This window comes from Sesamum indicum, linkage group LG12 (genome assembly GCF_000512975.1).
Source record: "Sesamum indicum cultivar Zhongzhi No. 13 linkage group LG12, S_indicum_v1.0, whole genome shotgun sequence".
In the NCBI taxonomy this organism is placed as follows: domain Eukaryota; kingdom Viridiplantae; phylum Streptophyta; class Magnoliopsida; order Lamiales; family Pedaliaceae; genus Sesamum; species Sesamum indicum.
In genome coordinates, this window is record NC_026156.1 from 4092703 (window position 1) to 4107599 (window position 14897).

Genomic DNA, 14897 nt, shown 5'->3' on the forward strand with positions numbered 1-14897 from the left:
AATGAAACCTGCAGTACATGTGATATGGAACAAGTATGAAAAGAGCTGTTGGAGAGTCCTGATACCTGCCGGTTCAATCATAAGTCGCATAAACAAAGAACTGATGCAATACCTGACGAGGTCAATCACAAGTCAAGTATTCGAATTAGCCAACAGATGATATAAATATTGTTGCTTTTATATGGCTGCAGTTAACACATAGATTATGATCTTACAGTACCACCAGAGTAAAAACTACAAAGTCAATGGAGAAGGAAAAGCTAAAAGAAAAAACGGAAGGATCTGTTAACAAGTCGAGCCTCTGCTTCATTGCAGGTATACATATCATTAAACATGGTAAACTTTGTCATTTTCACCTTTCTATTCTCTGCTGCTTAGAACGCCCGAGAATCATTCAACCATAAATCATGAATATGACAATTCCCCAGAGTTGCCCAGGTGAAAAGACTGAATATAGTAATAGGTACAAAAATGTCTACAAGGAAGAAAACAGGAGGGAGGGGGGTATTTACATGGAAAGAATTCCTAGTACACCAACTAGCTCTGTAAAGTTGTAAACAAAACTCTATATCCTATACAGAAGAAAGAACAAGTAAATTGCTTCTCCAACAACATAACAATCCTTGAGGCCAATCTTGCAAGACATGCTATATACTAAGGCATATTGTTTCCCCGTCAATCCTAAAGATCTGTATTCCAAAGCTTCAAGAAAAAATGCTGCTGTAATTGTTAGCATATAAAGAATAGAAAGAATAACCCTGAAGAGTTAGAGAAGTCTTAATCGACCCTGAATAGATACTTGAGGTCTTCCACAGTAAGTCGAGTTTGTCGGCTACCTGTCCCATCCTCCCCAAAGGCAGAAGCGACCATCTCTCTCTTTCTTTGCTGAAAAGAGGCAAAATATCTGAGTCAATGGTATCACAAGAAATGAAACCGAAGGAGCCCATGAGTATGAATGAAGTACATGCTTTCAGTACAATTCATTCCTTTCTACTGCCACTTTCTGATTCTTCTAATTTAGCCTCTTTGGGTGGGCGGAGCTTTAGGCACATAATGATGGATCTTCAAGTTTCTGGATTTTGCAATTAAATCAAGCAAACAAGCAATTTAAACAAAATATTGAAAATAAAAGGGCTACCTGCAGGGCCAAAATGCGATCTTCCACTGTATCCTTAACAGTCAGCCGGAAAACTGAAACAGGACGTGTCTGCCCAATTCGATGTGCTCTGTCAATAGCTTGATCTTCAGTTGTTGGGTTCCACCACAGGTCCAGGAGGATGACATGACAAGCTGCCACCATGTTCAGTCCAAGACTGGCAGCTTTCAGAGACATGATCATGACAGAAACCTAGCACAAAGTTTCAGAATATAATCACTACTGAAGGTGCAAAAGCTTAATCAATCAAAATTATCATGTGGGCCAGCAAACCTGGGGAAGAGAATTAAAATCTTTCACAGCCCTGTCTCTGGCAACAACAGGCATTGTGCCATCAAGTCTACGATACTGGATGGAAGAATTTTTCAAGCAAGCTTCGAGCAAATCCAACATCCTTGTCCACTGGGAGAAAACAATTGCTTTCTCTCCCACAATCTTAACTGAATTTTCCGAAACTAGGGTCATGTCTGAAGTTCCATTTTTCCCCACCGGATCACAACTACGCAACATTTCTGGACTATAGCATTCTCCCATGGTCTCTATTGAACTCATTCTTAATGCAGGATCGTGTGGCTTAGACAAAGATAACAAGAGCTTGAGAGCAGCTTTAATTTTGGAAGAATCGTGTGGACAGCTTAAGGAACAAGAATCAGAAACTTTAGCAACTTCAGAATCATAGCAATCAGGGGTATTTTCCACACTCTGCTGATTCGATATAGCAATCCGCAGCGTGGTTATAGAAAATACATGTGCCATCGTAAGATGAGTTTTGCAATTCTTGGTGGGACACTGGGTATCATCACCTATCATATGCTCACATATGCATTGATTGCAAAAGACATGACCGCAGACAGTGACAACAGCATCTTCAGGTGGATCCTGTAAAGTATTGAACATTTTGAGCTCAAAATTTCAGATTTTAAGGCATATACAGCTCTCTAGATCACAATTGAGGCACTTCCAGTGGTAACAGTCAAACAACTTGTTATATCCTTAGAAAGAAACCCAAAATTACTAAAATGGGAAATTGGTTAATTAAATTCCCACTCACACTTTATAATACATCTGTTAGGGAACACATCTTCGACATTCTACAATAAGTAAAAACCAGGTAGAAGGGTAAGAGCTCATATAAAGCTCCTCGTATCAGCCAATCACGTAGGACTAAAGCAAATATCGTTGCAGAGCACAAGTAACCTTTCCTTAATATGAGTAGGGATACCAGCATTGAGGCTTCAAATTAATTAAATTTTATCATCTGAAAAAAAATAATAAATAAAAGACAAGTCTGAAAAGATAAGATGCATCCGCATATGATGTATGAGGACAATAATATACCTTCAACTAAGAAGAAATCACCACCGCAACCACCAAGGAAACCCAAAAGAAACAGCAATGAAAAAAAATGACAAGGGCCAAGCAGATATCACTGGGAGAAGAGAACCTAAAATATTGCACACATTCTACATCGAGGTTCAGCAAAAGCAACAGCTGTGGTAGCATTTGATATGATCTATACATAACTACTTACACTGCAAATTCCACAAATAGCCAAAGAAGCTTCCAAACAATTCAGAAGGAAGATGTGTTTCTCCCGAGGAAGTTTCTTAGCCACCTCAATGGAGGAAGTCATTTGTGAATTAGAACTGAACCCCTTAACAAGGAGAGGGTGATCGCAAGCTTGTCGAAGACGCAGAAGCATCAATAATATGTTAACATAATTCTGCTTGACAGTGCCTGCTGCTGCATATTCCTGTCAAAATGCAGCAACATAGGTTAATAACAGGCTTGCAGAAACGCCAAACTTAATTGCTAAGAATATTGCATTTGAGAATATTGAAACATACTGCAAATTGAGCCCGCGAATCAGCCTCGAGTCTGCAGTAGAAATCACGCTCCTCCTCGGAAAAATCAACTTTTTTCAATTCTATAGTCTTGGGTGGAAGTTTGATAATGGGTTCTCCATCAATAAAAGTACCTGAATTGAACAATACCACCAAAATAACATAAGCTGCAGGCGGACTCTCCTTCAGTTTAAGCTGAAATGCAAACATTGCAAAAGCAATATAAAAGCATAATGTGGGACTGCCTTTCGGATCCTAAGTTTATTTCGGAAATGATTGATCAAGCCAGTATCTTTTCCAATTAGTTCAAGGCTCGTTCATTATTCGGGGTGCCAAAACAGGGCAATAAGGTTCACAGAAACCAAAATGAGCATCAACCACCCAAAATAATCGTGTTCATAGTTCTGCAGAAAACTAAGGAAAAACATATTGCAGCACTCCTGGCCCTTGTGAGTCAGGAACTCTAATACACTGACACGCCTATGAAAAACATAACAAACCTAAACAAAATAATACGAATCAGAATTGGAGAAGCTGACTAGCCTCCATCCTTTAGAAGGCTTCATAGTTTCGAAGATCAAGAAAGAATTCGGGTAATGCATAGACCTCAAGAACAGAAAGGTAACATGAATTCAAAAAGCTGATCAACTTGTCATAATTAGAAAAGGTGATAGAGGATGATATTATTCTAACCTTTTGTTCGACGCAACATTATAGTTTTCAGCACTGCTTGTAGTTTTTTGTACCCATCCTGAGGACTCTTATGGATTGGCGCCTTTAGTTGCTCGCAGAAAGTCCTAAAAATGGCATATGGTTCGTGTCTGAGAAATCTGAAGTAGCTATAAAGATCATCAATAGCATTCTGGATAGGTGTCCCTGATAGGCACCACCTACGTTTAGCACGAAGACCCCAGCAAGCCCTAGCTACTTGAGTTCTGTGGTTCTTGATACTTTGAGCCTCATCCAATACAACCCTAAACCATCCAACCTTGGCAAGGGGTCCAGATAGAGTTTCAAGTAATTCATTGTCAATCCCTTTCTTACCCTTCTTACTCAGAAAGGGTTTTGTACAAGAATGGGTTTCGAGTAACTTCCTTTTCTTACTAGATGAGATCCCTTTAAATGGAACACCTCTCTGATCATCAGTTTCATCAACAACAGGCTGCTTTGGCACCTCCATGCTCACAATGGCATATGTTGTAATCACCACATCATACCTAGCTAGCTCAAGAGGATCTTTGGTACGATTGCTTCCATGATAGACTAGAACAGAGAGATCAGCTTCACTTGTCACTTTATTGTGCAACTCGTCAGACCACTGCCGGAGGACACTCGTTGGACATACAATAAGGGTGCCAGCAGCAGGCCTGCCCATTGCTTGCAGACAAGTGTTACCACCAGTAATCTGATGCGGTTCCTTCACATGGTAGGTCTCACATGCTCCATCATCCTCATCCAAATTTAACATTTCAGTCTCACTTTTACCAGCTTTAGGCGCATTGAAAGATGGGGACCTTTCCTTCAGTATAAGAGCAATTGTTGATACTGTCTTCCCAAGTCCCTGTCAAAATTAAAATAAGAAGATAGTTACATGGCAATGATCAGTAGCATACCTCAAGAAGGAAAATATGAACCTTCAAGGCAACCTGATCATCTGCAAGAATCCCACCAGAACAGCATGCACTTTTTGTCTCCTTGTTAACCATCCACGATAAAGCAATTCGCTGCCCCAAAAGATCAACTAGAATCAGTAGGAATGCTGCACCAGAAAATTAAACCCCATATTCTTTGGTACAGAAAATAAACCCCCACAATCTTAAGTATTCTGACCAAAGTAGATAATAGAAATATAAGCCATGTGATACAGGTCAAAAGAAGTAGCAGATAAATCTGAATTGGGATTCCACATTTCCAATTAGTAATATAAACCACCATGACATATCGCAGAACCAAAGAGAGCACAGCACTCTAGGCGTATATGGCCTGTCCTAAAGCAATTTCTCAAGAAGAAGATTTGTAGGGCAGATATGCAAGTACAGAATCAAGTTACTCCAAGTCAATGAAGGCCTATATACTTCCTGCTCAAACAGCAAAATTCTAAAACCAACTTGTTCTATGCACTTCAACAATCTTAAAGATCACATCTGTTCCTGGATCAGTTGAAATGAATTACAAGTTTACAAACCCATACATACTGGAAATTACATAATAATCCGGACAACAGTGATTTTCTGACAATAATTAATGATGATATATATATTATGATGTAATACTAATAAAAGTTTAAGATATAAATTTTTGCTTCTTGACCTAATTCTGCAATCAAAGGTACCCTTGTCAAAATTACATAAAGTATCTCCAACAGTACATTTGCAACAAGTACATAAAGTAACTCCAAGAATACATGCGATATTTTTTTACATCTTTCTACAAGTAAATTTTTCAGATAATTCTACAAAGTTTCAAAATTAAAAGATGGGTCAGCCAGAGCAGCATTTTTACTCAAACAACCATAACCACAATTTGCATACTGAAGCTTTGGAAGATCACGAAGGCATAGTTAAAGAAAAAACTAAATATATAAAAATAGTAGAATAAAAAAATGTTAATTGCACGATGACAATAGAGAAATGGACATGATTCTAAAAGTTCTAAAGATATCTGTATCTCTCATATGTAACTTTTCTTCTGGACCAAACCACAACTAATCAACAGACAAACATCAAAATTGTATTCAACAAAACCCAAAGAACTTGATACCTGGTGTTTCAGCAGAGGCACAGCCAAAACACCATCTGGTGGTGTAGCTTCTGACTTTGGCTGCGAAAGATCCTGCAATAGATGCAACACTTCTGCATAATCAATTATCCAATTAATGAACAAGAAATTTAAAAACTTCAGAGAAATAGAATTCGAATGTACAACTGCTTGCCATCTCATCACATCATAAAATGGAAGCATGAAAGAAAAACATAATATCTTCACTCTAAGAAAATAGTGTTACAGTGTCCTGAAGGCTCAAAAATGGGTTAAGTGACCATTAGGTCCATTACATGATGAAAGTTATCCGAATTTACAAATTTGGTAATAGAACACCAATATTGAATGATTACATATACATATTGCCCCTCCAAGAATCTTGTAACCTCACACCAAAAGACCATACTGAAAGCAAAACCATCCAGCTTAAGATTCCCCTTGCAGCAAAAATATGTTTAAACCAAAAAAAGGAAAGAAGAAAGAAAACAAATATAAACAAAGCCAAACCAACAAAACAAGAGCTTTTGGCTATATCTAGAAGCTCCAGAAAGCTGAGGATAATTGAAGCACCAAAAACATTTATATTAATCATGAGCATCTGTAGCTGACACCAAATATCCTTCCACTAGAACAATGGATAATAGCATCATCCAAGCCAAATTTTGAAATGGGACACCAGTCACGGGATAGGGAGAACAATATCCTCCTTCCTCTTCATAATATTTTCAAGTACACTATCTCAGAAAGAGACTACCATACACAGAAAGATCAGAAAGATGCAGAAACTGATGAAAATACTAATCGAGGATGAACAAATATTGAAGGAAGAAAAAAATGAATTCTCTTTATGAGAGAAGATACATTATATACAGCAATTGTTTGATAGAACCACCATCTGAAAAACCTTTACACTATCATGAAACAACATTGCACATTAATTTCGTCATATCACGCAAAAACCTGGATTACAGAATTCACCTGCACTGCAACTCGAAAAATGACACGTTCATCATTTGGTTTAAGCCTTGAATGCCCCACTGCCAGCTGGCCAACGGAGTCTCGACACATTGGAAATTGTGAAGCAGCAACCAATTTGCCATTCAATACAGTAGGACTTGGGCGTGCTGGTGCACTCATATCCTCGAGAATACACACGTCAGAATCATCCTCAATATTGATTGTCCCTGACATGTTACTCTGAACCCCTTGGAAAGTGATGTCAGAAAGACAATAACTGTTGAACTTTGCAACCTCAATTTCCATCTTTTCGCATTGAACTTCTGTCTTAATTGAACGGTGAGGAAGTATGCCAGTTTGACCTGACACCTGTAGAGCAGGACGCCAACCATGCGCACCAATAGCTAATTTTTTTATGGGAGTCTCACCAACCATACCTGGAGAAAGGTTAGGTCTCTTCAAATCTTCTCTTTCATCCTTGACACGGTTGGCGTGGTTCTTATAAGAAACCGCAGACAAAGAATTGAATGAAGACCATTGCATACCTTCAGTAGCAGGCAGCTTACTTGCAACCCCACAATGATTCCTACTAATTACGTCATCAATTACTTCAGAAGCTCTAGAAACTATTTCACGAGATGTAATTGATTCAATCTTCTTGACCTTGACGTCATCTTGTATTTTGCTGAAGACATCAGACAAAGTATTAGGAAAATGCCTCATTGACTCATATCCCATTGCATGCATGTCATTATATTTGGTAACTCGAACTTGACCATCTAAACAAACACTGGTACCATTTCCACTGTTGGCTATACGGTGCCCTAACTCATCGCGAACCAGGTCCTCATAAGGCATCATTCTAATGAAATCGTCACTATGGTAATTTTCGTCATCCAAAATATTGACCATCCTACCTCCATCACACGCTGACAATTTAATTCCACAACTGTGAGGAAAATATGGTGGATTATTGGGACTCAAAAGATGTGGAGCGTAATTTTCGGACAAAGTATCTGGAATGTCTGCTACATTAATTTCGCAAGAACTAGAATGAGAAGCATCATGAGAAGTCCTGTCTCCATCTATAATAGATGCACCCTCCATGTGCGTAACATAATTCCTCAGATTAGTTTTTTCCATAGAATTCCTATAGTAGAAATCTACAAACAACAATAGAAGTTACATAAAACCAAAAAGATTCAGAGCACATGTGCAAAATGAACAGAAAAGTAACATAAAGTTTCTGCACAAACAGGACAACAAACTATCATAAAGTATGATGACAAAGTCTTACTTTCAGAATGAGCATACGTCCCTGAGCACCGCAATAGCTCTTCTCCACTGTTCAGGTGACAGATTTCTGAAGACTCAACATCATTGATAAAATTATTGACATTGTAAGAACTCAATGCATCGCTGTGGTTGGGTGTCCCAAATGGAGCTATCTCACAGTAATTTTGGCTACAAGAGGAGGGAATTTGAAAACCACCCAATGTATAAGTGTAGGAATTGGCATTTCTCTGAACAGATATACAATCAGTGGCACTTCTGGAGCAGCTTTGCTCTAGAAGACTAAGCTGGGAAGGAGGTTCAAGCCTTTCACCATCCACAATGACAGAAGTCCCAGCAGATTCTGAGGAGCCATCTGAACATCCTGTCCTACAATCTGAAGCTTCGGAATTCTGCACCGGTGATAGTACACCAAATCCTGGTCTTGGTGAGAGTACCGCTTCTGAATTCTGAAGTCCTATTAAAATAACATCTAGAAGGTTTAAAACTTTTACTCGGACAAATGTGCATGTAAGAGAAAGACTCCCGCTACCTGTACCTAATTGTCACAATGCAAAATGGTAGAGTACTATTTAAGACGAAGAAAGACTATTGGTGCTCATTTGAAGAAGAAGAATAATATATTTCAAAGAGTTGTACTTGACAAAACCTCATCAGTATAACAAATTGGCCATCTTCCCATGATATTTCATCCAGGTATAATTCCAAATTGACCAAGTAACATACCCAAAATAGTTGTGGAATCGTATGAAGAGTAAACAGGACAGAATTTTCAAAGAATAAACAAAAGCAATAAACTGAAAACAGCTTACCAACCTTGTAAACTATTGGTAAAAGGTAAATCTTCAAACACAGTCCCCTGTAAATTACCAAAGAATAAATTCATTCACTGATTTACAAGGTTAAAATAGTAAAGCAATCAGCCAACTCGAGAGAGCAAAAAGTTGGCAATTTAGTCCAGAGATTAAAACATGCACAACTACACAAAAGGGCAAGGGGAAGCTGACGAGAGGAAATAGAGAGGGGAATTGGTGTGAAAAGATGTAGCAAAAGGTTTTGTACTCCAGTTACATGAGGAAGGAACTGATAGTAAATGATATAAAGCCATTTACATGATACTTCGGACCTTTATTTTTCTTTTTCTATTTTTAAGTTTTCATACGTGTATGCATGATGCCCAGATCTTCTCTGCACAGCTTACCCTTACTTTATCCCAATCTCAGGGGACATCCTTCTCCTTTGGAATAAGATTCTGTGCACCGCATACTAAACATTCCAAACAAATCTATACCCCAAATTAGTATACTCCATTCCTACTGACAATGTATACAATTATGCAACTCAAAGCTAAGAACATTATTGAAGTGGTTCTAATGCTGGAAACAGAAAAAGGGCTGAAAGTCATATCAGTGCATTAGTATGCTTTGAAACAGTTGTACTGAAAATTCAACATGTACCATCATGCAATACCAATCTTCATACAAAGGCCCAAATCTCCAAAGAGCATACTGGGAAGAATGCACAAGAAATCAGTTGAATTCAGATTAATCCGTATTTAATAAACTCAAGTAAAGTCAACTAACAGTGATTGGAACAATATGCATCATCAAGATTATCTACTACTCCAAATTCCAACCAACCATAAAACTATTCAGTATAAAAGCATCAACACTTACAACTAGAAAACATCAATTCACACTTTCATGACATTCAATAACAAGAAATCATGCACTCTAATACTCACAATTCCAACGACATAAGTCAGATTTGACCAAGAAGTCACCATGTACAAACTCTACAATTAAAAATAACCTGTGACGCTTCAGCGGGGGCTCCCATGACTCTCCAGAAAGATTCAAGATCGATCAAAACATCATTGCATTCATCGTCCGCACTGAATAACTCATCCATTATCGCCGATGATCCATCATCCACGTTCGCCGTCATCATCTCAATCTTTTTGACCCTATCGACAAAAACAAACCCTAAATTCCCCACAAAACTTCAACTCCAACCCCTATTATTCAATACACTCACATGCACGGGCGGTACCCGCATATGAAACGGCGCAGAAACAGGAAAAGCGCCAGAATTATCACGTAGAAAAATTCAGTCTGCAATTTTGGCAGGATTTCCAGAATTTTGGAGAAAAATTAACGAGAAGTTAAAAAGATGCAGGGAGAGCGCAGGATAAGAAGAATTTGATGGGCGGAGTGGGGGGCGTATGTTAAGGACTTTTAAATCCCGGATAGGAGTATAATTCTGACTTTTCTGTTCTCTTTTTCTTGGAGTTTTAATGGGAGCGTTGTTTTAATATACGCCGCCGTTGTCTTTTTCCCGTTAGCGTTGGTAAAAATTGTGAAAGTCACCAAGTTGTTGTGTCACGTGTGTGTGTGTGTGTGTGTGTGTGTTTTTCAAACCTTAATTGCCTTGTTATTTAAGGAAACTAATTAGGGTTTTGCATCTCAACATGGATTCCTCTTTCAGTTAGCAAAATTAAGGATCCATATTTAAAAGATTCTGAATTCAAATTTTATTAATACATGGATATTAATTTATTTTAATATTAATTATTGGATTATTGTAATAATAATTATAAATTAATTGTGTATATTTGAACTTGATAAATAGCATATATTGAGTAATTAGATTCGGCGCCATCATTCAAATTATCGCTCTTCTTTATAATTTCTTGTATTGAAGAAATTATTTAATAATATAAGAACATGTTGTTATTTATATTAATATTTGGACATATTTGCCATCTGTGTAAAATACACCTCTTGGGAGGATAGTTTGTTGATGATGATTGTATACTATAAACGATTTCTCTCTTTCTTTTTTTTTTTCATTTGCTATTGGTTGGCAGTGTTTCTTTCGTATGGTGAAGAGTTCAAAGATGTTCCAATTGTAAGCAGAGTAGTAGTAGAAGTACAGAACAAAAATATTTTCGAAAACAATGAATTTGAGTTTCATTGATGTACCAATTTGCTATATTGTTGAGTTGAGCTGATTTTGATGTGCTTTGGGAGCTAATCAAGTAATAATTATACAACTAGAAATTGGTTTTGAATCAAAACTTTTATTTCTCTGGCTAAGAATAAGCCGGACCTTGTTGGGCAGAGCAACAATTTTCCACATACTACAAAGAAGGCAAAAGTACTACCGAACACACTTAATTCTTATTTACAATAAACTTTTTACATAGATGGTAGCTGGTGCAAGAGGGCTCCTACTCCGAGGTACTTGAACCCGAGTTGAATTGAAAGCTGGTGCAAGATCATCTTCACCAACATTAAGCTGTTAGAATGAGAAAAAAAAAAAAACAAACAAAAAAACGTGTACAGAATTAACAATTAAAGTGAAAAACACGCAACATAATGACATGCAATAACAACTTACATCTTCTTTATCAACTTTTCCCATATTTAGGAATCAAGTAAAGTTGAAACCATTGCAATTTCCTTTGTATAATTCAAACCCAAAAGTGTCTGATTTCTATGAAACCCTCACGTTCTCAACATTCTAAGTTGGAAGCAATAGAATTACGAATTTTAAGGCCGCTTTAAATATGACGGGCGCAAGACAGTTTGGAGTTGAGGCCTTAATGAGAAGTAACCCTCCACCGTTTTTTTCTTGTTTATTCGTGATTTCTTCATTATGTTAGGTTTTGTTCCCATGTCGCTTTATTAAAACTTTTTGTTTATGATACATTTAAAACTCTTGTATAAATTCTACAGAAACACCATATTTGTTCGTATCCTCATCGTCTTAACTTTGGAGGTGTATCTAAGCATGGTTGGAAATTCCATAGCACACAATCACAAATTAGTTGATTTGTGAACTTCAAAAATAAAATGTCGTATACTAAATTGCGTTACAGTTCTAGATGCCAATCTCATTATTCGTTTTTAAATTACTGGTAAAAATATCTTAAAAGAATTTTCAACACATTTTGTCAAGTTTCAGCACAATAATCATTTATCAAAAGAAAAGTTAATAATGTAGTTTTTTGAAAATATGAATAAATATGGCGTTGAATGCAATTTGACTAGAAATAGTAAACTGAATGCTTCTTAAAAATGTTCCAAAAAACTTCAAAAACAGTTTCAATCACTTTTATGAAAATAAAATTCAATAACAAATTTCACAAAGTCCAAAACATATGACTTTTCGTGCATTCATTCAAAAATAATTAAATGAATTCATCTATTGCAAATCAAAATATTTTGTTAATTTGTCTTCAATATTTGCAAGTGTACTTCAAGCTAATCGCGAAAACATGAGTTTATTACAAAACACTTGACAAGAAAAACAAATATTTGAGTAAAAGATAAAAATTGATTTTTAGAACATGAATTTGACAAGGAAAACAAATCTTTAAGTGAAAGAGGAAAACTAATTTCCAGTATTATTATTTAGAAATAAGAATTAAAAAGTTCTTCAAACACTGTATATGTTACCAAAACTCTTTTTTCCTCAAAAACTATTTATCAACTCATGAAATTATATAATACTCAGAAAAGATTTACCAAGTCCTTTTGAAAAGCAAATTTTAAATTGGCATCTAAACAACCGTTTCGCATTTTAGCATAGCATTTAATTTTAAAAGTTCACAAATAAAATAATTCAAGATTGTATGAAATAGATTTTTCAACACATGTTTCTATGATACACCTGCAAAAATAAGAGGATAATTACATGAACCAACATGGAGTTTGTAAATCCATACAAGAATGCCAAATGTATCAAAAACAAAAAATTTTAAGGCAAGCGCATGAAGAGAAAACCCAACACAACAAACGAACCAAGAACAAATTTACAAAAACAGAGGAGGGTTTATTCTCCAATTTAGGTCTCAACTCTACCCTTGCATCCTTCACATTTTGAGCAGCCCCAAAACCCACAATTCTTTTCTTTCCAAACGAGAATGGTGATTACGCGGCTTTTCAAAGAAATCGGAGCAGTAAAATTGGGTTTGAATTATACAAAGTGTAAAACTCAATGATTCAACCTTCTTGATTTCAAAATATGGAAGAAAAATTGACAACGAAGAATTAATAGGGGCATTGGTTGCTTTTTCGTTAGAAACTAGAAGAGACGAATATGAAGATAGGTACGCTACCATTAGGTTCTAAAATATCATCAAAAAACACACATTAGCAGCCAACATATGTTTTAATTGAGCATTTAAATCCTACTTAAACTTTTGATTCCCACACAATCCTTATCGATATGAGGTTATCTACTTTGCACGAAATTAGCAAACCAAATTCAAACTCTAGCCCTCGCTCTTGTAAAGGACAAGTATGAATCACATATACCAAGTGACATGCTTCACTTGTAGAATCAAATAAACGCATGTTACAAGTATTACTGAAAAATGATATATCAACAACAAAACTTGCAAATAAAAGAATTCCTCCTAAATTACCAGTAACAACACTTCTATAAGAGACTATAAATCGTATGACATCTATCCTTTGCATTAATACATAATAACGAAGTAAGGCACAAAAGAAAACAACATAAATGTCACTGCGGCATGCTCTAATTTGAAGCATAAAAACAGATACTGCATAACCAAGAATATACCTTTCTAGATGGCACTTGAGAGAAAATATTCTGCTGGTCCATTAATTGGTTTAGGAAGTTTCATCACAGTCCCAAGAGAATATTAAGATACTAAAAGTCGAGTTAAATTAAGAGTAAGAGATGGATGGTGGCACTGAGCTTTCAGCGGATCACATATAAAGAAGTTCCATCACAGTCCCAAGAGAATATTAAGATACTTAAAACTCAAGTTCAAATAAGAGTAAGAGAGAGTGGAAGGATGGCGGTCAGCTAGCAGTGGATCACATATATGCATTAAGAGATGAAGTAGGCAAATTGATCAGCAAACATAATGTTACTTTCTGCTCCTCAAGTAGACGAAGAGTCACTAATCAAAATGAAGATATACATGGTTTTCCATTAACTTCAAGCAGTAGTTTTGCTCTGGATTGTGTAATTGACAACATCAGCATCTTGCTCATATAGCTCCATATGTTAACAAGTGGAGCCAAAAAGTTTCGGCACCAAAGTCCTACGAGAACCAAGGATCATTGACAGAATTTTCAGAAAACTTCAAAAGATATCACTAGACAAACCTCTCACATAGATACAAAATCATTTCTAAAGAAAACTTTTGTGAAAAGCTTGTAAGTGTACATATAATCCTTTTACATCAATGAAAATAATCTTTTCCGAAAAGAAAAAAAAAAAAGAAAATCATTTCCGTTGCATTTTTGCATGCGTTTAGATTATATAACTTCCAGCAAAGAACTTTCTAAAACAGAAAATGCATACATTCATATTATTGCTACAGTCACATTCATATTAAAAGAACAGAAAATGCATACATTCATGGCCACTTGTCTCTGTAGCTGTAAGCATCAATCACAGCAAGGCCAGCAAAAATCGTGCCTTCTTCAAACGCTCAAACCTTTTTGAACAACTTGGAAGAAGCCCTGAAAACAGCTATGACACTCAAGTTTGTCTCATTGGAGTGAGAAGCCCTGCAAAGCGGAGTGGAACATGAGCTCTAACCAAAGCTCCATCCTTTGATGTATTCCTATCGAATGATTGTCAAACATTGAAGTTTCTGAGATTATATTTTGTTTAACAACAGAAAAAATTGGATATTGAGTCAAACACGGACATAAGTACACCTCAGAATGCTACAACCTTTATCATCGCATTGTCAAAATTATGGTGAATTTGACACTGACTCAAGCATGGGCAGAAGACAACCTACGACCGCTATACCCTTTATATCGCATTATTACAATTGCACAAAATCGGACCAACATATGATGCGAAATTCTAGGTTCTTTTTCTCTTTCTTC

At 36.4% G+C, this 14897-nt stretch overlaps 1 protein-coding gene and 1 long non-coding RNA gene across 5 annotated transcripts; both read right to left on the bottom strand.

The window, feature by feature from the left end:
• Positions 391 to 10275, bottom strand: LOC105175513 (helicase-like transcription factor CHR28). 4 transcript variants are annotated; one of them, XM_011097966.2, is made up of 14 exons: positions 10048 to 10274; positions 9823 to 9976; positions 8827 to 8869; positions 8015 to 8467; positions 7263 to 7880; positions 6739 to 7154; positions 5761 to 5832; positions 4647 to 4724; positions 3694 to 4561; positions 3004 to 3134; positions 2688 to 2909; positions 1430 to 2035; positions 1139 to 1348; positions 391 to 885 (listed from the first exon to the last, which is right to left on the bottom strand). In XM_011097966.2, coding segments are annotated over exons 1-14 (3981 nt in total). In that variant the 5' UTR covers positions 10050 to 10274; the 3' UTR covers positions 391 to 777. The 4 variants fall into 4 exon arrangements, with proteins under 4 accessions (XP_011096268.1, XP_011096269.1, XP_020553860.1 ...); XM_011097967.2 differs by having other exon boundaries at positions 6739 to 7880; XM_020698202.1 differs by lacking the exon at positions 391 to 885 and adding an exon at positions 894 to 1072 and having other exon boundaries at positions 6739 to 7880; positions 10048 to 10275.
• Positions 11090 to 13981, bottom strand: LOC110012996. The gene is made up of 2 exons (XR_002288119.1): positions 13606 to 13981; positions 11090 to 11294 (listed from the first exon to the last, which is right to left on the bottom strand). It is a non-coding gene; the product is annotated as an uncharacterized LOC110012996 (long non-coding RNA).